This window comes from Thamnophis elegans, chromosome 7, assembly GCF_009769535.1.
Source record: "Thamnophis elegans isolate rThaEle1 chromosome 7, rThaEle1.pri, whole genome shotgun sequence".
Lineage (NCBI taxonomy): Eukaryota > Metazoa > Chordata > Lepidosauria > Squamata > Colubridae > Thamnophis > Thamnophis elegans.
In genome coordinates, this window is record NC_045547.1 from 77,561,390 (window position 1) to 77,586,059 (window position 24,670).

At 42.4% G+C, this 24,670-nt stretch overlaps 2 protein-coding genes across 6 annotated transcripts in view; one reads left to right on the top strand and one right to left on the bottom strand.

The window, feature by feature from the left end:
• The window catches only part of LOC116511304 (gamma-secretase-activating protein-like), a 75,365-nt gene extending 67,471 nt beyond the window's left edge, over positions 1–7,894 (top strand). For 4 of the 5 annotated variants that reach the window (XM_032221198.1, XM_032221199.1, XM_032221200.1 and 1 more), the window contains exons 29-31: positions 3,866–3,970; positions 5,709–5,802; positions 7,006–7,894. In XM_032221198.1, the coding sequence (XP_032077089.1) occupies positions 3,866–3,970; positions 5,709–5,802; positions 7,006–7,100 (294 nt within the window). In that variant the 3' untranslated portion in view covers positions 7,101–7,894. Of the gene's footprint in view, positions 1–3,865; positions 3,971–5,708; positions 5,803–7,005 lie in introns of those variants that run through there. The other variant, XM_032221201.1, reaches the window with a different exon arrangement.
• Positions 7,895–9,791: 1,897 nt separating this feature from the next.
• LOC116511644 (coiled-coil domain-containing protein 146-like) lies at positions 9,792–16,944 on the bottom strand. Its single transcript, XM_032221806.1, has 4 exons — positions 16,702–16,944; positions 14,336–14,473; positions 13,719–13,967; positions 9,792–10,448 (listed from the first exon to the last, which is right to left on the bottom strand). The coding sequence occupies exons 1-4, from the start codon at positions 16,903–16,905 to the stop codon at positions 10,245–10,247; spliced, it is 795 nt and encodes a 264-aa protein (XP_032077697.1). The 5' UTR covers positions 16,906–16,944; the 3' UTR covers positions 9,792–10,244.
• Between the last annotated feature and the right edge of the window lie 7,726 nt (positions 16,945–24,670).

Sequence of the window (24,670 nt, forward strand, 5' to 3'; positions counted from 1 at the left end):
GGAGTGGGGGGTTTCAAAAAATTTTGGAACCTCTTCTGTAAGTGTGGCCTGCTTTCCGGGTCCACTGGTGGAATCTCTTCTAACCGGTTCGGTAGATTTGACGAACCGGTTCTACCGAATAGGTGCGAACTGGTAGGAACCCATCTCTGGCCAGTGGTGTCAAACTCAAGGGCCTGGAGCCAGATCTGGACCACAAGGTGCTTAGATCTGGACTGTGGTGTCCCCCTATAAACAGCAAAGGACCGACCTGTGGTGCCTCTGCTAGTGAAAACTAGCAGGGAGGGCCACACGTGGCCCTTGTGAGCTCCCTTGTGGCAGAGGATTGCAGGAGGCCATGGCAGCCAAAAATGGAGATCGGGAGCCTGTTTTCGCTGGCAGAGTGCTCAGGATGCCACAGGCGTCCCCAACATGAGTGAAGTCAAACTGGCCACACCCACCCTGGCCACGCCCCCCCCAAGATCAAACAGAACCCTGTTGCAGCCCTCAATGAAATCGAGTTTGACATCCCTGATACAAGCCATAATTTTTTTTAGTGCCGTAGTAACCAGTGGTGAAATTCCAATTTTTTTACTACCGGTTCTGTGGGTGTGGCTTGGTGGGCATGGCAGGGGAAGGATACTGCAAAATCCCCATTCCCTCCCCGCTCTGGGGCCAGCCAGAGGTGGTACTTGCTGGTTCTCCGAACTACTCAAAATTTCCGCTACCGGTTCTCCAGAACCTGCTGGATTTCATCCCTGGTTGTAATGCACCTCTTCTCCCTCCCCCCCCCCCCCAATGTCCCGTTTTGGCCAGCAAAGTTTTGCAAGAGGCCATCCAGGTCAAAAATTAGCCGCGCTCATGTCCCCTTCCCCATGTCCCATTTTGGCTGGCAAAGTGCTGCAGGAGGCATCCGTCCCATCTCCTCCTCCCCGTGCCCCGTCCCCGCCCCCTGGCCGACCTGCGGAAGAGAACTACAATACTGATCCGGCCCTCGAAGAAATCCAGTTTGACACTCCTGATTTCCAGAGCTGATGGATATACGCTTGGAAAAGTTGAAATACCAAGCCAGGGAACTGATTGCCATGGAGAAAGTCTATTTATGGGATTGCTAGGGGTCATCACTGGTTTGAGGGCACTTAAAACAATCCGATCTATAAATATTTTAGAGGAATAATTGCGTTCTGGAAACAAACTGGAAGTTAAGTGCAGAAATACATTCTTCTCGTATGCTTGTCTCCGGAAACACTCTAAAGAGAAATTATCTCTACTTCTGTGGCTGGAATCAATATAATTCCCTCTTCGGTATCCCATTTCTGAGCCTAAGGGAATCTTTTGTTCTAAAAGATTTTAAACCTAATTCTCCCCCCCCTCTGTCTCTCACCTCTTCCTTCCCTCTCCCCTCCTTTCTTCCTCCTTCCTCTATCTCTCTGTCTCTCCCTCTCTTCCTCTCCTCTCCCCTCTTCTGTCTTCTCCTTTCCTCTCTCCCTCCTTCTCCCTCTTCCTCTTCTCTCCCATCTCTTTCTCTCTCCCTCCCTCCCTCTCTCTCTCCCCCTCTTCCTTCCCTCTCCCCTCCTTTCCTCCTCTCCTTCCTCTATCTCTCTGTCTCTCCCTCTCTTCCTCTCCTCTCCCCTCTTCTATCTCCTCCTTTCCTCTCTCCCTCCTTCCTCCCTCTTCCTCTTCTCTCCCATCTCTCTCTCCCTCCATCTCTCTGTGTCTCCCCCCTCTTCCTGTCCTCTTCCCTGTCTTTCCCTCCCTCTTCCCCCCTCTTCCTCGCCTCTCCCCTCCTCCCTTTCCCTCTCCTCTCTCCCTCCCCCTTCTCTTCCTCTTCTCTTTCTCTCCTCTCCCCTTCTCCCCCCCTCTCTCTCTTCCTCTCCCTCTCCCCTCCTCTCTGTTTCTTTCCCCCTTTCTCTCTTAAATTTCTTCCGGTAAGTTTCCCGGTCTATTTCAAGAAACAAGACAGCTCGAACTTTCTGACAGAAAGGCATTCTTTATTTGGTTGTATGAAAAAACACAACACACACACACACACACACACACACACACAAAGACACTTCTGTCTTATCCCTGTGTTTTGTGTTTTGGAGAAGGGAGAAAGTCAACAAAACGGACATTTTCTTCCAGAACAGCTGTGACGGGCTGTAAGTTATTTTGAGAGCCATAGGATCAGATCTCCTCAGTCACATTTTCATTTGGATTTTGAGCCAGGATTAATATTATTTCGACATCTGTCTTTTGGGGCTGATTAAGAAACGTTGGTGTCTCGTTGGCTCCTCTGTTCTTGTTTCAAGCAGGGCCATTTTACGTCATGTTTTTATAGGTGGGATGGAAAGAAAGTGAATTGTACTCGCAGTGCAAGGACGTGAGAATCCGGCATGCCGATTTAGGAGGGCAGAATCTGGTGTGTGTAAAGTGATAACAGGCAGTCCTCAACTTACAACTGTTGGTTTAGTGACCCTTTGAAGTTGCAACGAGACTGAAAAAAAGGGATTTATGACCGTTTTTCGCACTTACAACCGTTACAGCAATGGCATGGGCGATCACAATTCAAGTGTTGGAAACTGGCATGTACTTGTGACAGTTGTACTGTCCCGGGTCATTGGATCCCTCTTTGCAACCTACCCAGGCGGCTTCCAACAAGCAAAATCGATGGGAGAAGCCAAATTCACTTCACTGCAGTTATCAATTGTGGCAAAAAGGTCATAAAGCGAGGCACAACTCACTTAACAACTGTATGCTTAGCAGTGGAAATTTTGAGCTCCATCGTGGTCATAAATCAAGGACCACCTGTACTCTATAAGAGGAGTCCCCAACCCCCAGGCTTAAGTGAGCTGTGTCCCATTTTATGACCTTTCTTGCCGCAGTTGTTGAGTTAGTAACACGGTTGTTAAGTGAAACTGGATTCTCCGTTGACGTTGCTGGTCAGAAGATGGCAAAAGGGGATCCCTTGAATCGCTGCAACCGTCATAAATACGAGCCAGTCGCCAGGCGTCTGAATTTGATTCACAAAGTCTTGGGAATGCTACAATGGTCGTAAGTGTGAAAAACGGTGGCAAATCCCTCTTTTCAGTGCTGTTGTAACTTCAACCAGTCACTAAACAAACTATTGTAAGTCAAGGACTTCCTGTACTCTACAAATCTGCTCTTTGATTTTTGGACAGTAGTTGAATTTGGAATGTTTTTAAAAAATGCAGTGGGTTAAACTAGTAAATATATAGTATATATTTACTAGTATATATTTACTAGTATAGTAAATACGTAAAATATACTAATGTAGTTCTTCCCTAGTTTACAATTCCATCAACACCTGTTGTCAGGCCTGCAGCCCTCTTTTCTTTTGGGTCTTCGGCCTGCCCCACTTTCTATTATTCTGCTATGCATTTTCTATTGTGGGAAAATGGGAGGGGGGATTGTACGGAGTTAGATGCGACGTAGCCATAACAACATTCTTTCTAGAAACCCAAGGTCATCCTTTGTCTCTGCACCTCTGCACCTGACCGGAACTGGATGGGTGGAACTGCCAGCGTGGCAGTGGAAGACTGGACCATGTGATGGACTTGTGGGTGTGGGGGCAAGATCTTGTACTTTCAACTGGGTGGGATAAAACCGGGAAGCTTTCAGATTTGGGTTTTCCCAGACGTGCCAACATGTCTCTCTTGGCACATAAATTGGCACTTTCAGCAATACTTGGACTGTGATTTACTTTTGGGTGCTCTTTGGAACCCTGACACCTGTCTTGATACATCAAAATGCTATTCACACGAGTAGATGGTTTGTTATGAATGAGAACGTGGCTTCCCCTGTAGAGTTCAATTCAATTCTCCAAGCTGCCGTTCCTGTTGGAAATTGAAACATTCCCCCTCTTTCCCTTCTGATTTTGATCATGCAGGCAATTGGTGGCAAAGTTTGCCAGCTATGGAACCATCCTTTAAGCACCAGTGCGATTGCAAGGAACTACGTCAAACTCTTGTTGGAGAAACTCCGCAGTGAACAGGTAAAAAGCTTGAACACCTATTAAGAACGTAATGGAAATGCATGTGGAGAAAGTTTCTGAAGAATTTAATACAGCGAGAATCCTGGTTTTGTTCTTACGGGTGATATTGATCAGTTGGATATTATATAGTTCAGTTCAGTTCAGTTCACTTTATTTGTATGCCGCCCTTTTCCCTGGGGGGACTCAGGGCGGCTCACAGTTCAAAGGGGGGGGGGGAAGGACAAACAATTTACAACATAAAGACACAACATCATTTAAGAACTCAACAGTCATACAATTCGAGTAGGGGTTAGAGTCTTTAACCCCAGGCCTGCCGGGATAGCCAGATCTTAAGGGCTTTGCGGAAGGTCTGGAGGGTGGTGAGGGTCCGGATCTCCACGGGGAGTTCGTTCCAGAGGGTCGGAGCAGCCACCGAGAAGGCTCTCCTCTGGGTAGTTGCCAGTCTACACTGGCTGGTTGATGGGATTCGGAGGAGGCCTAATCTATGCGATCTTATCGGTCTAGTGGAGGTAATTGGCAGTAGGCGGTCTCTCAAGTATCCAGATCCAATACCATGGAGGGCTTTGTAGGTGACAAGTAGCACCTTGAAGCACACCCGGAGATCAACAGGCAGCCAGTGCAGCTCGTGGAGGATAGGTGTTACGTGGGTGAATCGGGGTGCACCCACGATCGCTCGCACGGCCGCATTCTGGACCAGCTGAAGTCGCCGAATACTCTTCAAGGGCAGCCCCATGTAGAGCATAATCATTTTTTAAAAAATAAATTACTAAGTGCCTTTCAGGTTACACTACGGGGACTTATTAGAGGGATTAGAAGAGTTATTACTCAGGCCATGGTGACCTCAAAATGATGCGTGTGAATGAAGGCAAGAGAGGAGACAATGGATGGAGATTAATGAAGGAGAGAAGCAAAGTAGAACTAGAGAGAAATTTCCTGACAGCCAGAACAATTAATCAGCGGAACCGCTTGCCTGCAGAAGTTGTGAATGCCCCAACACTGGAGGTTTTCAAGAAGAGACTGGACAGCCATTTGTCTGAAATGGTATAGGGTCTTCTGCTTGAGCAGGGGGGGGTGGACTAGAAGACCTCCAAGTTCCCTTCCAATTCTGCTCTTCCATATTCCATATTCCATATGGGCTAGTTTGTTCCCACCCCTTTTTCCAGGCTCTGAAGAAGCGGGAAATATTGAAGTGGAATTCTGAGAAGCAGGGCTTGAAGTGTTCACCACCTTAGCTTTTTGGGGAGTTGAAATCTCCAGTAGGTTGAATATGTTTACGGTAACAGAATAACAGAGTTGGAAGGGACCTGGGAGGTCTTCTAGTCCAACCTCTGCTCAAGCAGGAGACCCTATACCATTTTAGACAAATGGCTATCCAACATCTTCTTAAAGACTTCCAGTGTTGGGTCATTCACAACTTCTGGAGGCAAGTTTTACCACTGATTAATTGTTCCCAGTGTCAGGAAACTTCTCCTTAGTTCTAAGTTGCTTCTCTCCTTGATTAATTTCCACCCATCACATCTTGTCCTGCCCTCAGGTGCCTTGGAGAACAGCTTGACTCCCTCTTCTTTGTGACAACCCATGAGATATTGGAAGACTGCTATCATGTCTCCCCTAGTCCTTCTTTCTTGTCATTAAAATAACTTTGCTTCTTTATTGTTCTAAAGTCTGAATTCCTTGAAACGTGGAGTTAAATTATAGCCATTCAATGCTGGAATGCCTTTTTTAAATTTTTTTGCAGTACAATATACCATTTACGGACAGAATATCAACCCGAATTGAGTTTCTCCCACTTAACTATTTGGTGACTACCATAGTAGAGATGGAACGTCAAGGTAAGTCTGTTTTCTACTGTTTTATTGTAGTTTAACAGAGTTTATCTTGGGTTTAGATTATAATCATCTTTAAAATCTATGCTATACTGCATATAGGTCAGGGGTGTCAAACTCAAGGCCCACGGGCCACATCCGGCCCGCGTGGCCATCTTGGAAATTGTAAGCGCCCGCCCGCATCGTTTCAGCCCAATCTACCCATTGCGAAGAGGAAACATCGGGCCGGCAGTTTGGGGAGTGGCATCAAGGTGGTTGCACCCACCCAGATGGCCACACCCACCCAGTCGGCCACAGCCAGTGAGTGGTGTCAAGATGGCCACGCCCACCCGGTCAGCTACACCCCCCTCCCTGGAGATCAATCACAGTTCTGATGTGGTTCTCAATGAAATTGAGTTTGACACTCCTGATGTACCGTATTTTCCGGAGTATAAGACGCTCTGAAGTATAAGACACGCCTAGCTTTTGGGGAGGAAAACAAGGCAAAAAAATCTGCTTCTGCCTCCCAGCAATTTGCCTCCTTGCAATAAACAGCAAAGAGTACAGACAATATACACTGTTTGTGGTGTTACATTTCAGACTACACTTCTACAGATGCTGTTAAAACTATGTGCTTTCTGGAAGTATACGTTATTCTCTGCTGTTTAAAAGAAGGTACAATAGCACTGGGCCTCTTCAAATCAAAAAATTATTTTAAAAAGCTTCTTCATTTTGTTAAGCTGTCTAGAACAACAATAAAGCAGTCTTTAAAAAATAAGTCTAATAATTTGAACATTCTGTAGGCATTTATAGTTATTGATTTACCTCCTTGCAGCAAACAGCCTGATTAGCACAAGAAAAAACAAATCTGATTCTGCCTCCCAGAAATTTGCCCCTCCTGATCATCAGCTGGTTCAGGATGCAGGGATTGCTATTGCAGCCTCCGCAAGCCCCAGTTTCCCCATTTGCTGCAAAGAGATAAACTGCTGGGAGGCAGAGGCCAAAGGGTGGGGGATGGTGGGTGGGATTACATTCAGTGTATAAGACACACCCAAATTTTCACCCGCTTCCAGGGCAGGAAAAGGTGCGTTTTAAACTCCGAAAAATACCGTAGGTTAAAAAAGGCAACATAATTGCAATCCGAAATTAGCCATTTTAGTTTTACTAATGACACCAGTGATCAACTTCTATCCCATAATATTCGTATTTCTCTGCATGATCTTTTCCTAGGATGGGCAGCTTCTCTGGAAGAAACCAACATGAACGCAAGAATGGTTGAAGAGGTGGCACTGAAACACACTACAATGCTGTTAGGCCTTTTTTAACGAACCACGACAAAATTATGAATCCAGTAGCGTCAGAATCTTGAATTTTGTGCCTTTTAACATACAGAATTCCACAGAAGACAATGGATACGAAGCTGCAATATTACATCTGAAAGAAATATCACAACCTCTGTTTACTGCTGAGTTCATTTAAAAGCCAGTCATTAGACTGGCTTTTAAAAACGGCCTACTATTGGATGTGCAAATTGTTCTGAATGCAAAATATTTTACGTTCAGATGCTCTCTTTTTTTTTCATTTTCAAACCTCCCCTGGAAATGGCTTGTTCCAAATATGAAAAAAAAAAAACTTTTTTTTTAATTAGAAAAAAGGGTGTTTTGGAATTCAGAATAGAGTCCGTGCTTCAAATGTTTTGTGCCTCGTTACCATAGGTGCACTGAAATATTCTTAAATGGATTTTTTATCATCCAATATTAAAATGAATGGGAGTCGTCTCGCTGAAACATTACAAGAATGAACTTTATTCAACGTGGTATTTATTGTTAATAGAACAGGCCATTGAGCCCCCACCCCCCCACCCCAAAGCAATTGCGCTTCTGAGCAATTGCAAAGGTAGGATTAAATAATTCAGAATAAATGTTGGCATCAGATGTGCCGATGTTAGCATTTAAATCCCTACCTAAACGATTGAATAATACAACAGAGCAATAAGGAGCTGGCAGCTATTATATTATGTATATATGAGATAATACGAGTATGAACAAGGTACTATAAAATATTGCTATTGAAAAACCGAAACTTTTCTGTAAATGGAAATAAATGTATAGATTTGGAAGTAGACTTTTTTTTTAAAAAAAAACGGGAACTCACGCGGGTACAGAAGCACCGGAAACCAAAAGAGTAGTTCCCAGGTGCGCATGCGTTCGCCGGGAAGCTGAACTTCCGGTTTCTGGCGTCCGTATGCGTGCCGGTCACCTGGTATTCCCATTTCTGGTGCGTATGCGCATGCAACGACCAGCCCCGGAACCCGGAAGAGCAATGGGCAACAACTGGCGTGCCGGGAGACATGGCTCTGCGTGCCATATAGGTTCGCCGGGCTTAGCGTTTAAGATCCCACCCTCTTTTTAATGTGGCTTTAACTTATATTGCGGCTGTCATCTTGATGTTTTGATGCTCTTGCAGTAAGAGTTAAACTGCTGCTTTAGCATATTCGTTTCAACATTTCTGCCGTACGGGTAGTCCTTGAGTTATGACCACCATCGAGCTCGCAATTTCTGTTGCTGAGACATGTTAAGTGAATTTCCCCCATTTTGCAACCTTCCTTGCCGCAATTGTTAAGTGAATCCCTGCAGTTGTTAAATTCACAACACGGTTGTTAAGTGAATTAACCCTGTCCGGTTGTGTCTGACTCAGCTGACTTATCTCTGTTTCTTAGCCGAGGGAGCCAGCATTGTCCGAAGATGCTTCCATGGTCATATCTCCAGCTATATACCAAAGTGCATGAAAAACTATTACCTTCCCACTGAAGTGGTACCTATTTATTTACTCGCATTTACATATCTTCGAACTTCTAGATGGGCAGGAGCTGCAGCAAGGAACAGGAGCTCACCCTGTCCTGCGTGCTCGGGTCTCAAACCCCGGCTGTCAGCTCTCCAGCTGAGCAGCTCAGCGTCTTTAACCTTTTGACTTCCAACGTTCTTGTGTCTCTTTTTCTGTTTAAATTTTAACATTTCTCTAACCGCTATGGAGTGAAGTTTTCATCCTTAATACGAATATTAAGATTTATGAAGTGTTTAATGCACAGCCACACTCTGCTTGAGATGTTTACTTTATGCCCTGAAAGAGTCTCCTACTCTTTGTAGGTAACAAGAATCTGCAAATTAACCCATGTTTATAAATGAGTATGTGTCATGCCCCCGTCAGAGCCTGAATCTGCAGAGGCGGAACTGGAGTTGACAGAGATTGAAGATGCAGCTTTGTTGGCTTCAGAGGAAAATGGGGGGGGGGGGGGAACAGACCCAGTCAGGCCAGGCCTTTCAGGATTGGGATGGCTTGTAGGCAGGGAGGAAGGGGGGGGCAGGATGACAAGAGGCTAAGCAGTGAACATGAGAGACAGAACTCAGGCAATGAGCAAGGACCACCGCCTCCTGATCCAAGAGCATGGAGAGTAGAGAGAAGGCGAGAACAGCACAGACTGACCTGACTTCACAAGGCACACCTGGGGACTGAGACTGTGAGGAGGGGCATTTGTCCGGAACAAACACTGGATTCATGGAGTGCTGAGTGCCGACGTTTGAACTTTTCCTTGCATTCTTTCTAGCTTTCTGGATTAATTGCCTTGCTCCTTTGCTTCTGACTTGCCCTGTTGCCCTAAGAGCCGAGGTGGCGCAGTGGTTAGGGTGCAGTACTGAAGGCCACTACAGCTGACTGTTATCTGCAGTTCAGCGGTTCTAATCTCACCGGCTCAAGGTTAACTCAGCCTTCCATCCTTCCGAGGTAGGTGAAATGAGAACCCAGACTGTGGGGGCGATATGCTGACTCTGTAAACCGCTTAGAGAGGGCGGAAAGCCCTATGAAGCGGTATATAAGTCGAACTGCTATTGCTATTGCTACTGGATTTCTCGCTTTGCAGCCATTGTGCTCCCATTGTGGACAATTTGCAGGCCAGAGGCTGCTGGAGGTGTGTAGATGGGTGTGTGTGTGTGTGTGTGTGTCATTACTTTGCTCTGGGACTTGCCAGAAACGTGGGAGCACTTGGGGAAATTTGGAGCAATAAAGGGGCGGTTTGACCTGCCAGCTGCCTGTGTTACCTCTGTGCCATGCCCCGGGTCACCACAGAATGGAAGGTTGAAATCATAACGCAGTTAGGATGACTTTACGATAGCTAAGGCTTCCAAATATTGTGCTAAATGTTTTCATTCCAAATGCAGAAATGCGTAGTAATGATGACGGTATTTGCCACACCCTTAATAAACTGCAAGCATTTTCAGATATATAGATATATATATATTCCCCAACATTTATTTCATTACGAATTTCCGAAAGTTTCAAGAAGGCAAAATCATTCCTCAAGCTACTAAGCCATACATTTTTACGCCCGCCCCTTAGCATCCCGGGAACTTCTTTTAATCGAATGAAAAATAGACCATTTCTCGGAGTGAGAACTTCAACAGACCTTGTGCCCCTCAGATTTCTATCGGTCTCACAATTGGCTTCCTGATGTGCCTCATGTTGGCACTGGGCTCGCTCGGTTTGAACGGCGCCAGTGCTCCGTAAGGCCTCGGTAGCGGGAGAACATTTTCGTCATCGGGAATGTAGGCGTTGGGACGCTGCTCCGCCGTAGTGTGGATGGCCGTTGGCAGGGCAGCCTGTTCTTCTTCCATGGTCTGCTGGAAGAATATTAGGTCTCAGTCAGTGGTGGGATTCAAAAAAATTTACCACCGGCTCTGTGGGCGTGGCTCTGGGTGGGGCATGGCTTTGTGGACATGGCAGGGGAAGGATACTGCAAAATCCCCACTCCCTCGCCACTCCACTAACCAGCTTTCCCTATTCCATTTCCTATTCCAGTTCCTATTCCAGTTCCTATTCCAGTTCCTATTCCAGTTCCTATTCCATTTCCAATTCCATTTCCATTTCCATTTCCAATTCCATTACCTATTCCATTTCCTATTTCATTTCCAATTCCAATTCTAGTTCCAGTTCCAGTTCCTATTCCATTCCATTTCCTATTCCATTTTCTATTCCATTCCATTTCCTATTCCATTTTCAATTCCATTTCCTATTCCATTTTCCATTCCATTTCCTATTCCATTTTCCATTCCATTTCCTATTCCATTTTCCATTCCATTTCCTATTCCATTCCATTTTTCATTCCATTTCCTATTCCATTCCATTTCCTATTCCATTTCCTATTCCATTTCCTATTCCATTCCATTTCCTATTCCATTTTCCATTCCATTTCCTATTCTATTCTATTCCATTTCCTATTCCATTTCCTATTCCATTCCATTTCCTTTTCCATTCCATTTCCTATTCCATTTTCCATTCCATTTCCTATTCCATTCCATTTCCTATTCCATTCCATTTCCTATTCCATTCCATTTCCTATTCCATTTTCCATTCCATTTCCTATTCTATTCCATTTCCTATTCCATTTCCTATTCCATTTCCTATTCCATTCCATTTTTCATTCCATTTCCTATTCCATTCCATTTTCCGTTCCATTTCCTATTCCATTCCATTTCCTATTCCATTCCATTTCCTATTCCATTTCCTTTTCCATTCCATTTCCTATTCCATTTTCAATTCCATTTCCTATTCCATTCCATTTTTCATTCCATTTCCTATTCCATTCCATTTCCTATTCCATTTTCCATTCCATTTCCTATTCCATTCCATTTTTCATTCCATTTCCTATTCCATTCCATTTCCTATTCCATTTCCTATTCCATTCCATTTCCTATTCCATTTTCCATTCCATTTCCTATTCTATTCTATTCCATTTCCTATTCCATTTCCTATTCCATTTCCTATTCCATTCCATTTTCCATTCCATTTCCTATTCCATTCCATTTCCTATTCCATTTCCTATTCCATTCCATTTTCCGTTCCATTTCCTATTCCATTCCATTTCCTATTCCATTCCATTTCCTATTCCATTTCCTTTTCCATTCCATTTCCTATTCCATTTTCCATTCCATTTTCTATTCCATTCCATTTCCTATTCCATTTTCCATTCCATTTTCTGTTCCATTCCATTTCCTATTCCATTCCATTTCCTTTTCCATTCCATTTCCTATTCCATTTTCCATTCCATTTCCTATTCCACTTTCCATTCCATTTCCTATTCCATTCCATTTTCCGTTCCATTTCCTATTCCATTCCATTTCCTATTCCATTCCATTTCCCATTCCATTTCCTTTTCCATTCCATTTCCTATTCCATTTTCAATTCCATTTCCTATTCTATTCTATTCCATTTCCTATTCCATTCCACTTCCTATTCCATTTTCCATTCCATTTCCTATTTCATTCCATTTTTCATTCCATTTCCTATTCCATTCCATTTCCTATTCCATTTCCTATTCCATTCCATTTCCTATTCCATTTTCCATTCCATTTCCTATTCTATTCTATTCCATTTCCTATTCCATTTCCTATTGCATTCCATTTTCCATTCCATTTCCTATTCCATTCCATTTCCTATTCCATTTCCTATTCCATTCCATTTTCCGTTCCATTTCCTATTCCATTCCATTTCCTATTCCATTCCATTTCCTATTCCATTTCCTTTTCCATTCCATTTCCTATTCCATTTTCAATTCCATTTCCTATTCCATTCCATTTCCTATTCCATTTTCCATTCCATTTTCTATTCCATTCCATTTCCTATTCCATTCCATTTCCTTTTCCATTTCCTATTCCATTTTCCATTCCATTTCCTATTCCATTCCATTTCCTATTCCATTCCATTTCCTATTCCATTTTCCATTCCATTTCCTATTCTATTCCATTTCCTATTCCATTTCCAATTCCATTCAATTTTCCATTCCATTTCCTATTCCATTTCCTATTCCATTTCCTATTCCATTCCATTTCCTTTTCCATTCCATTTCTTATTCCATTTTCAATTCCATTTCCTATTCCATTCCATTTCCTATTCCATTTCCTATTCCATTCCATTCCATTTCCTATTCCATTCCATTTCCTCTTCCATTTCCCATTCCATTCCATTCCATTTCCTATTCCATTCCATTCCATTTTCCATTCCATTTCCTATTCCATTTCCTATTCCATTCCATTTTCCGTTCCATTTCCTATTCCATTCCATTTCCTATTCCATTCCATTACCTATTCCATTTCCTTTTCCATTCCATTTCCTATTCCATTTTCAATTCCATTTCCTATTCCATTCCATTTCCTTTTCCATTCCATTTCCTATTCCATTTTCCATTCCATTTCCTATTCCATTCCATTTTCCGTTCCATTTCCTATTCCATTTTCCATTCCATTTCCTATTCCATTTTCCATTCCATTTCCTATTCCATTCCATTTTTCATTCCATTTCCTATTCCATTCCATTTCCTATTCCATTTCCTATTCCATTTCCTATTCCATTCCATTTCCTATTCCATTTTCCATTCCATTTCCTATTCTATTCTATTCCATTTCCTATTCCATTTCCTATTCCATTCCATTCCATTTTCCATTCCATTTTCTATTCCATTCCATTTCCTATTCCATTCCATTTCCTTTTCCATTCCATTTCCTATTCCATTTTCCATTCCATTTCCTATTCCATTCCATTTCCTATTCCATTCCATTTCCTATTCCATTCCATTTCCTATTCCATTTTCCATTCCATTTCCTATTCTATTCCATTTCCTATTCCATTTCCTATTCCATTTCCAATTCCATTCAATTTTCCATTCCATTTCCTATTCCATTTCCTATTCCATTCCATTTTCCATTCCATTTCCTATTCCATTCCATTTCCTTTTCCATTCCATTTCTTATTCCATTTTCAATTCCATTTCCTATTCCATTCCATTTCCTATTCCATTCCATTTTCTATTCCATTCCATTTCCTCTTCCATTTCCCATTCCATTTCCTCTTCCATCCCATTCTCCACTCCATCCCGTGCTTGTTGAGAGACTTACTCTTTCTCGGGCTTCGCTTGCCAGCTCATGCATTTTTTCATCTCGCAGCACCCGGAGCCAGTCCTGTTCGATCTCTTTGGGGGGAGGAAGCCCTTTCGCCAGTCGGGAGACGACGCACAGGATGAGCTGCTCTTTGTCCCGCATCTCCTGCTGCAGCTTAATGGCGAAGGCCTGATGCATGGACAGCTCCGCAATGAGAGCCATGATCTTCTGGGTGGTGGTCTTTATTTTCTCCTGCAGATGGTTCATCTGGAAGGAATCATAGCAAGAAAGAACATGGAATCATATGGGCTGGAAGGGACCTCAGAGGTCTTCTAGTCCAATCCCCTCACAATCAGGAGGCTGTGAGTTCGATCCTAGGCAGAGGCAGATATTTTTCTCTCTCTGGGCATGATGAGAATATATCTGCCGAACAAAACTCAGCACTGGCGACAGGAAGGGCATCTGGCCATTAAAAACGGCAGTTTGCTTAACTACTGTGGCAAGACAGGTCGTAAAATGGGACAAATCTCACTTAACTAATACCTCACATAAATCTTGGGCTCGATTGTGGTCATACGTTGAGGACCTCCTATACAGATAACGGTTGTCATCAAACCGAATTGTAATCGTCCTACCTTTTTAGCCAGGATTAATGTCTCCTCCTTGCCGTTTTCTGCCTTGACGCTGATTTTCTCCGTCATTCGGGAAACTTGCTCATAAATAAATTCCTTTTCCAGCAGTCTTTCCTCTTTCCGAGTCAGATGAATTTCCAACTGTAGAAAAAGCAAACATATAAAAGCAGATAAATTCTATTTTCTAGTCTAGTCTAGTTAATCTAGTCTGTATAAAAGCAGATAAATACTAATTCTGTTCTCTATTCTATTATTCTGTTCTATTTTCTATTCTATTCTGTATAACAACAGAAAAATACGAATTCTATTCTTATTTTTTCTTATTCTTTTTTATGCTCTCTATAAAAGCAGATAAATACGAATTCTATTCTGTATAACAGCAGATAAATACTAATTCTATTCTTGTTTTTTCTTATTCTTTTATGCTCTGTATAAAAGCAGATAATACTAATTCTATTCTATTCTATTCTATTCTCTATTTTCTATTCTATTCTGTATAACAGCAGATAAATACTAATTCTATTCTTGTTTTTTCTCATTCTTTTTTTATGCTCTGTCTAAAAGCAGATAAATACTAATTCTATTCTGTATAACAGCAGATAAATACTAATTCTATTCTTGTTTTTTCTTATTCTTTTATGCTCTGTATAAAAGCAGATAATACTAATTCTATTCTATTCTATTCTATTCTCTATTTTCTATTCTATTCTGTATAACAGCAGATAAATACTAATTCTATTCTTGTTTTTTCTCATTCTTTTTTTATGCTCTGTCTAAAAGCAGATAAATACTAATTCTATTCTATTCTCTATTCTATTACTCTGTTCTATTTTCTATTCTATTCTGTATAACAGCAGATAAATACTAATTCTATTCTTGCTTTTTCTTATTCTTTTTTATGCTCTATAACAGCAGATAAATACTAATTCTGTATAACAGCAGATAAATACGAATTCTATTCTTGTTTTTTCTTATTCTTTTTTATGCTCTGTATAAAAGCAGATAAATACAAATTCTATTCTATTCCACATTCTATTCTATTCTGTATAACAGCAGATAAATACAATTTCTTATTTTTTCTTATTCTTTTTTATGCTCTATAACAGCAGATAAATACTAATTCTATTCTTGTTTTTTCTTATTCTTTTTTTATGCTCTGTATAAAAGCAGATAAATACGAATTCTATTCTATTCTCTATTCTATTACTCTGTTCTATTTTCTATTCTATTCTGTATAACAGCAGATAAATACTAATTCTATTCTTGTTTTTTCTTATTCTTTTTATGCTCTGTATAACAGCAGATAAATACGAATTCTATTCTTGTTTTTTCTTATTCTTTTTTATGCTCTGTATAAAAGCAGATAAATACAAATTCTATTCTATTCCACATTCTATTCTATTCTGTATAACTGCAGATAAATACAATTTCTTATTTTTTCTTATTCTTTTTTATGCTCTGCATAAAAGCAGTTAAATACTAATTCTATTCTATTCTATTCTATTCTGTATAAAAGCAGATACTAATTCTATTTTCTATTCTATCCCATCCCATCCCCATCCCTGTCCCCATTCCCCTACATAATTACAAAGAAGCCTGACTTTTAGCCATGTTCCAATCACGACCGCCTTCTGGTTGCGCAATAGCATCCTGCTAACCAACGATCCAACTTTGGGGATATCCTAATTTCCCCTGGAAAATGGAAGTTGAGGAGCCTGCAGTGATGGGGGGAGGGACTGCCGAGGGCCCACCCTTTGGCCCTCTGATTTAGCAATAGCAATAGCAGTTAGACTTATATACCGCTTCATAGGGCTTTCAGCCCTCTCTAAGTGGTTTACAGAGTCAGCATATCGCCCCCACAGTCTGGGTCCTCATTTCACCCACCTCGGAAGGATGGAAGGCTGAGTCAACCTTGAGCCGGTGAGATTAGAACCGCTGAACTGCAGATAACAGTCAGCTGAAGTGGCCTGCAGTACTGCACCCTAACCACTGCGCCACCTCGGCTCTATACCCATCCGTGCCGGAATTATGCATGGGAAAAGTGGGAGATGTGGAGCTCCTCCATCATTTTGGCCCGGTGTGTGTGTGTGTGTGTGTGTGTGTGTGTGTCTCCGAACGTGGTGGCTTTTCTTGCAGACGTTTCGTGACCAAACTAGGTAACGTCATCCGTGCTAGCTGATGTCGTAGGAGGACGCGGATATCCAGTGGGAAGATACGGCACTGGAATATTGTTTTTTGGGAAGCATTTTTGCGGGTTTTACGCATTTGTCAAGGTTTCTCCCCACACACACCTTTTTTTAAAAAAATGCACTTAATATGGAAACAGGGTAATTTGCCGGAAGGGTTTTTTCTGGCGGGATGGACATTACCTCCTCTATCTTTTTGAAGAGCTCTTGTATGGGGGGGTCCTTCCCAGGCAACGCTCGTACTCTGTTTTCTCGATCCGGGTCTGTAAACACCTTCTCCAGGCTTTTAATTCTGTCCTTGCACTGGGAAAACTGTTTAAAAAAAAAGATCAAGAAATGGATCCAAAGCAGCTGATTTGGTAAAGGAGCAGTTGTATTCTTCATCATTACAAAATCCTAGAAAAATTAAAGATTCTCTTTCACAGACTAACCGGACCTAACTTACTTCCTTACTTCCTTACTTCCTTCCTTTCTTTCTTTCTTTCTTTCTTTCTTTTTCTTTCTTTCTCATTCTCTCTGTTTCTTCCCTTTTCTTTCTTTTCTTTCCTCTATTTCTCTTCGTCCCTTTCTTTTTATTTTCTTTCACTGTATTTCTATCCTCTCGCTCTCTTTCTCCCTTTCTCTTCTTTACTTTCTCTTTCTCCCTTTTTTCTTTCATTTTTTTCTTTCTCCCTTTTTCTTTCTCTTTCTCCATTTCTCTGCCTTTCTTCTTTCTTTCTCTTTATTTTCTTTTCTCCCTCTTTTCTCTTTTTCCTCTTTCTCTGTTTCCCCCTTTTTCTTTCATTTTCTTTCTCTCCTCTAACTCTTTCTTGCTTTCTCTTTCTTGTTTCTCTTTATTTTCTTTATTTCTTTCCTTTCATTCTTTCCCCCTTCCTCTCTCTTTTCTTGCTCTCTCTTGCTTCATTTTCTCCCTTTTTTCTTTGTTTCATTTTCTTTCTCATTCTCTCTTTCACTTCCTTTCTTTCTCTTTTTCTTCTTTCTTTCGCCTCCCTTTCTCTGCCTTTCTTTTTTCTCTTTATTTTCTTTCTCCCTCTCCCTCTTTCTTTCTCTCTTCCTGTTTCTTCTCCTTTTCTCTTTCTCTCCTTTCTCTCTTTCTTTCTTTGCTTTTTCATTCTCCCTTTTATTTTCTTTCTTTCTTTCTTTTCCCTTTCTGTTTTCTTTGTCTCTTGCTTGCTCTCTTCTCAATCCCTTGTCTCACGTTTCTGTTCAGTTTTCTTTTCTCTATTTTCTCCTTTCTCTTTTCTCCTTTCTCTCATTTCTTTCTTTTTTATTTTCTTTTTCTTTCTTCTTTCTTTTTCTCCCTTTCTCTGCCTTTCGTTTTCGTTCTTTTTCGTTTTCCTCTTCTTTCTCTCTGTTTCTCCCCTTTTTCTTTTTCTTTTTTTGGTTTCTCTCCTCCTTTTTCGTTCTTTCCTTTTTCTTTCATTTTCCTTCTATCTCCTTTCTCTCTTTTTTCTTTTTTCTTTCTTTTCTCCCTTTTTCTTTCTTTCTCTTTATTCTCTCTCTCTCTTTTCTTTCTGGTTTTTTTTTGGCACAACAAATTCTAAAAAACAGCCCGCAGCCACAAAAAGAGCATTTCCTCAAAAGAATCAGCAGGTGATTCATTCTCTGAAGCTGCTACTTCTCTTTTTTATTTCTTGCAAAGTTACACCATTCTCTTGCTTCCCGTCTCAGCGGTTCCCTTGCATCACAACAGGAAAAGGTGTAAGGTTCACACACACCCTCCCAAAAAAAATTAGAACCTCAGCAAAATCGCTTAAAAGAGAAAGGAGAAACCCGAATGTGGGAAAAATAAGGTTAAAAAAAAAAGATGTCCCTTCCCGAGAACATTTTGTTTAAAACAATTGGCTGGACAGCCACATTTCAGGAAAATGGACAATGTTTGTGATGATTCGCACCGACCAAATGGTACAAAATGCAAAGTGTCAAGTGGAAAAAAAAAGTGCATGTACCTCCAAATAACAGGATGTGGTTATCGTTTCGGCAAACACTTCAATGTGCGGCAGGATGGCAATAGACAATGTTTACACGTGCTGTCATTGATCCCTGCCATCCTGCACATTATATCCAGAGCACATTTATGAAATGACTCAGTAAAAACTCACTGCCAAACTCTATGGAGATTCTCAGTCATCCAGATTGTGGTTGTCCCAAAGGTGCTTTTTTTCAAGAAGCAACCGGATTTTCTGGTTTTTCTTTGAAGACGTTTTGCTTCTCATCCAAGAAGCTTCTTCAGCTCTGACTGGATGGTTGGGAATAGAAGGATTGATATTCCTTGCAGACAACTGGTCATTTGCATCCTTTTAGAGGGTCGTTGAGGCCACCTGGAGCTTTATCTGTGTCCCCACAAATGGTGCAAAGGGGCGTGGAGCCTTCTCGGAACTGCTGAAAGGACTGAGTCATAGACTGGAGATAAATCTCCAGTCCACAACAGAGTCCTTTCAATCGTTTCAAGATGGCTCCATGGGCATTTGCAACACCCACGTGACCCTGAGGACACAGACAAGGCTCCCAGTGGCCTCAACGGCCCTCTAAAAGGATGCAAAGACCAGCTGTCTGCAAGGAGTCTAAATCCTTCCATTCCCCACCATTCATTCAGAACTGAAGAAGCTTCTTGGATGAAAACCGAAATGTCTTCAAAGAAAAACCAGAAAGTCCGGTTGCCTTTGAAGAAAGAAAAAAAAAAAAGCACCTCTGGGACTCACTGACAAAGATTCCTCTCCAAATAGCTGGAAACGGGCTCAACTAGATACCAGATTAAGGAAGATCTAGCTAGTTCTTGTTCAAAGGATGGATTCTATTGTCTAATTTTTTCTCCTTGCTCTCTTGTCTACGGTGAGGACTAGTGTAATGTGCTATTTCATGAAGTCTTAAGTCAGCTAGAGTTTGGGTTACAGGATCCTCAAAAGTTCTCCTGTGGCTTTTTTTAAAGGATTTAAACATGTTATTACTTTATCACATATAAAATACAAAGAAAAATGAAAACAAGGGGGAAATAAGAGAGGAAAAGGGGAAGAGGGAAAGGTGTAGGGGAAAGGGAAAAGAGAAAGATCGTCGGAAGTTTTTCTCCCCCCACTTTTTAAAGCATATACCGGTTCACAGAACCGAAGACAATTGTCCCTACCGGTTCAGCCAAACCGGACCGAACCGGGAGGATTACACCCCTGGGTGAAGTCAACAGTAGAAAGTCTTAGGTTAAAATTATGGGGGTTTGGGGATTTAACAACAGAGTCAGGTAGTGCATTCCAGGCGTGACCACTCTGTTGCTGAAGTCGTATTTTCTGCAATCGAGTTTGGAGCGGTTTACCTTGAGTTTGTATCGATCGTTTGCCTGAGTATTATTGAGGTTGAAGCTGAAGAAGTCATTGACAGGTAGGACATTGCAGTGGATAATTTGTGTACTACGCTTAGGTCAGACTGTAGGTGACGTAGTTCTAGGTTTTCCAAGCCCAAAATTTCAAGCCTGGTGGCATAAGGTATTCTGTTGCGAGTAGAGGAGTGGAGGACTCTTCTTGTGAAATACTCCTGGACTCTCTCAATTGTATTAATATCTGATATACAGTGCAGATTCCAGGCAGACAAGCTGTATTCGAGGATTGGTCTAGCAAAGGTTTTGTATGTCCTAGTTAGCAATACAATATTACTGTAGAAGAAACTTCGCAACATTCAGTTAACAACTCTTAATGCCTTTTGGCAATGCTGTTACGGTGAGCTCTGGGGCTTAGATAATTTGATATGAGTACTCCTAGGTCCTTGACAGAGTGGGGGTCGTCTACAAGGTTGTATTGTGTTTAGTGTTCTGATTTTTTTTTTTTTTTGCCAATGTGCCCCTCAAATAGTGGAAGACTGTTATCATGTCCACCTAGTCCTGCTCTTTATTAGACTAGACGCATCCTGCAGCTATTCATCTGTTGCTAATGAAGCTTTCGAAAGCCTTCTGCAGAGTTGAAGGTGTCAGGGTTCCAAATAGCATCCAAAAGTAAATCAGAGTCCAAGGCAAAAGATTCCTCAAAGTTCCAATTTATGAAGAGAGACATGTTGGCACATCTGGGAAAACCCGAATCTGAAAGCTTCCCGGTTTTCCCCACCCAGTTGAAAGTTCAAGATCCTGCCCCCACACCAGGGGTGGGTTCCTGCCAGTTCTAACCTCTTCTACAGAAGAGGTTCCACAAATCTACAGTGCCGTTTAGAACCGGTTCCAGCTCCCTCTCTCCGCCCGTACCGCACATCATCAAGATGAAGAGCGAGAGGAGGAATTCTGGGAGTTGAAGTCCACAAGTCTTAAAGCTGTCAAGTTTGAACACCCCTGGGTTTTTTTTTTCTAAAGGGTTAGGGGTGCAAAGGTCTTGTAACTTGACAGCTTTAAGACTTGCGTGCTTCAATGCCAGAGTTCCTGAGCCAACATGACTGGAGGAGGAATTCTGGGATAGTTGAAGTCCACAAGTCTTAGAGCTGTCAAGTTTGAACACCCTGGGGTTTTTTTTCTAAGGGTTAGGGGTGCAAGGGTCTTGTAACATTGACAGCTTTAAGACTAGTGTTTCAAATGCCAGAGTTGTCCTGAGCCAACATTTTGCTTGCTAAACAAGAGCGTTGTTAGTGAGTTTCACCACATTTTTAACAAGTTGGCCACACCCACCCAGTCACATGGCTGGCAAGCCACTTCCACCCGTCGCCACTGCCTCACACCACAAGTCCATCACATGGTCCAATCTTCCACTGCCACATTGGCAGCTTCCACCCATCCAGTTCCCGCCAGGTGTAGAGAGACAAGGATGACCTTGGATTTCTAGAAAGATGTGGTTATATGGCTACATATCACCCAACTCCGTACAATCCCCCCTCCTATTTTCCCACAGTAGAAAATGCACAATAGAATAATAGAAAGTGTGGCAGGCCTAAAGTCCAAAAAAGGAAAAGATTGCAGGCCTGACAGAAGGTCCTTTCTCAACTTTCAAAGAAGCCTTTACAATCCAGATTGCTTAAAAGCTTTTAACGGCTGTTAATTTCAAACGGTGCACTTTACTTGCCTTGAAAAATGCCGGGTTAAGGTCTCGATTTCAAAATGCACTGCAAACAGTTCAGTATATCAAATAAGTTTAGTGGGTAATAAAAGCACAGCCAAGGGGTGTACCAAAAGTCATAGGCCAATTGCAGTACGTTTTGTTAACATCTTTTGCCAGAGAAAACGTGAACTCTTCAAAGGTTATGCAGCCAAGAAATAAGGAGCGTGTTTAGAAGTTGGTAACCAAAGCAAAGGTTTAATTTGCTTCATGAATTGTCAGTGGAGCTTAACATTTGGCTGATTAAAAGAAACAAACAAGTTGTGGCTTTGTGTTTTAGTTTACCACTCAGATCTTTTTTTTTTTTTTTACTATTGTCAAAAGTAAAACCTCAATATGGGAATGAATAAAAGAAAATGCCACAGGGGGAAAAAATTGCTGTTTGCTGATAAGATCAAAAGCAAACATGGATTTTCAGAAAGAATGGGATATCCCTACAGGAAGGCAGTTCACAATATTTTGTTGGGAGAAACGTCCTTCTGGGTTCAGTTCCAAGTGTGGGGAAAAAGACACTGGAAACATGGAGGCTGCTTGGAAAGATGGTTTAATGGTGGACAGCATCACGTGGCTTTGAGCTCCTGAACAGAAAAGGGGGGATCAGGTGCTTCCAGATGTTGGGTGAAGAAGAAAAAGAGGCAGAGATGCTGAAAGTCCCTGGTTTTATGCCCTCTCTGGCCTTTGATCTTGATCTTGTATTCTGATTGGTGGTCAGACTCCTATATGGGTCATGAAGGGGCAACTCTGTAGGCTGTGCTTTGAATCCAAGTTTGGTTGAGCATTGCTTCTTCCCAGATGTCCTGTGTTGAGTAAAGGGCTAATACTATCACGCCTTAATCCCATCCCCTTGGAGCTGAAGAGGAGGGGATCTTTGTTATGTATAGTAGACCAGCTCAGGCCTTTTAATGGCCCATTGACAAAGGTTGGGGCTGTAAGGAGTGACTTTGCTTCCTACCTAAAAACGTGTTTCTCCATTTCTTATCCAGGGAATATAATATTCTGCCTTTTCAATATTTCTTAGGATATTTCATTTTTCTAGGAGAAGGGTGGGTGCTAACTTCCTACACGTTCTTGTGTCATTTAGTGGTAAGATCTGACAACAGAATAACAGAATTGGAAGGGACCTTGGAGGTCTTCTAGTCCAACCCGTTGCTCAATCAGGAGAATTTATACGGTTCCAGACAAGAGTTTGTCCAATCTCTTTTTAAAAACCTCCAGTGATGGAGCATTCACAACTTCTGGAGGCAAGTTATTCTACTGTTCCATGATTGTTCTCACTGTTAGGAAGTTTCTCCTTATTTCTGGATTGCTTCTATCCTCGGTTAGTTTCCACCCATTGCTTCTTGTTCTACCCTCAGGTGCTTTGGAGATAGCTTGACTCCCTCTTCTTTGTGGCAACCCTGAGATATCAAAACTGCTATCATGTCCCCTGGTCCTTCTTTTCATTAAACTAGACATACCCAGTTCCTGCAATCATTCCTCGTATGTTTTAGCCTCCAGTCCCCTAATCCTCTTTGTTGCTCCTCTCTGCACTCTTTCTAGAGCAGGGGCGTCAAATTCGTTTTCATTGAGGGCCGCATCAAGGTTGTGTTTGACCTTGGGGTGGGTGGGTGTAGTGAGCGCGGCCTGGGTGTGGCCAGCTCGATGTCACTCAAGTCTGGGGCACCTTTGGTGGTCCGAGCGCACTGCCAGCAAAAACCAGCTCCCCAACTCCGTTTTCAGCTGCAACGGCCTCCTGCAACCCTCTGCCAGGGAAAACGGAGTCCAGGAGGGCTGCACACAGCCTTTGCGAGCTCCGTTTTCAGCTGCGATGGCCTCCCGCAACCCTCTGCCAGGGAAAACTGCCAGAGGACTCGCTGGCAGAGGCACCGCGGGCTGGTCCTTCACTGTTTCCAGGCCAGCTCCACGGGCCTGATCTAAGCACCTTGCGGGCAGGATCCGGTCCCCAGGTCTTGAGTTTGACACCCCTGTTCTAGAGTCTCCACATCTTTTTTAGATTATGGCGACCAAAACTGAATGCAGTATTCCAAGTGTGGCCTTACCAAGGCCTTATAAAGTGGTATTAACCCTTCACGCGATCTTGATCCTATAATGCAGCCTAGAACTGTCTTGGCGTTTTTTGGCAGCTGCTGAAACATTCGTCTGTCTCATATTTAAGTGATGGTCCACTAGGATTGTCCACATTCAAGCCCTTTCTTGACTATTTAAAGCGGGGCTTACAATCGAAACAAAATTTGTCTTCCGTAGAATTGGTTTGGTGGAGCTGACCCATTGTTTGACAGCAATAGGAGTGAAAGTACATTTAGGTTTTATATTAGAATGGTTTCTACACAACGGATCATAACACAGGACAACTTGGCGTGTGTGTGTGGTTTTTTTTTTAAATGAAAGCTCAAATAAGGAACTTAAAGAGTTCCTCTTCTGAACAGAAACGGACCTTGCTTTATGATTCACGGAGAAAAGATTTATCCACCCCAAATGCAGAGATTTCTTCTCTTGCTAAAAGGACGACCTCCAAAAGCATGCTCAAAAAAATTAGCTTCTCCAGAGCGACAGGAAGATCTAATGGTAGAGGAGAAATCATCAAATGCACCGCGTACATGCAGAAGCATTGGCGGGCCACAAAAACTCCTAATATCATCGATTGAGGCCTCTGTCTAGACAAGAGTGAACATTATTTATTATTTATTTATTTAATTTAATTTATTATTTATTTGTCTTGTATGCCGCCCACTCCCGGAGGACTCCGGGCGGCTCACAAAAGACAAGGGAAAGGGGGGGAAACGAGACAAAGACAACATATTAAAAACAAAACCAACATTCACAATTTCCGTGGAGGTAGATGCTTCTCAGCTCCCCCCAGCCTGCTGGAACAGCCAGGACTTGGTGGCTTTGCGGAAGGCCGGGAGGGTAGTAAGGGTCCGGATCTCAACAGGGAGCTCGTTCCAGAGGGCCGGAGCTGCAACAGAGAAGGCTCTCCCCGGGGAGTCGCCAGCCGACATTGGCTGGCAGATGGAATCCGGAGGAGACCCAACCTGTGCGATCTAAATGCAGGGGTTTCCAACATTGGGTTTGGGGAGTTGAAGTCCACGAGTCTA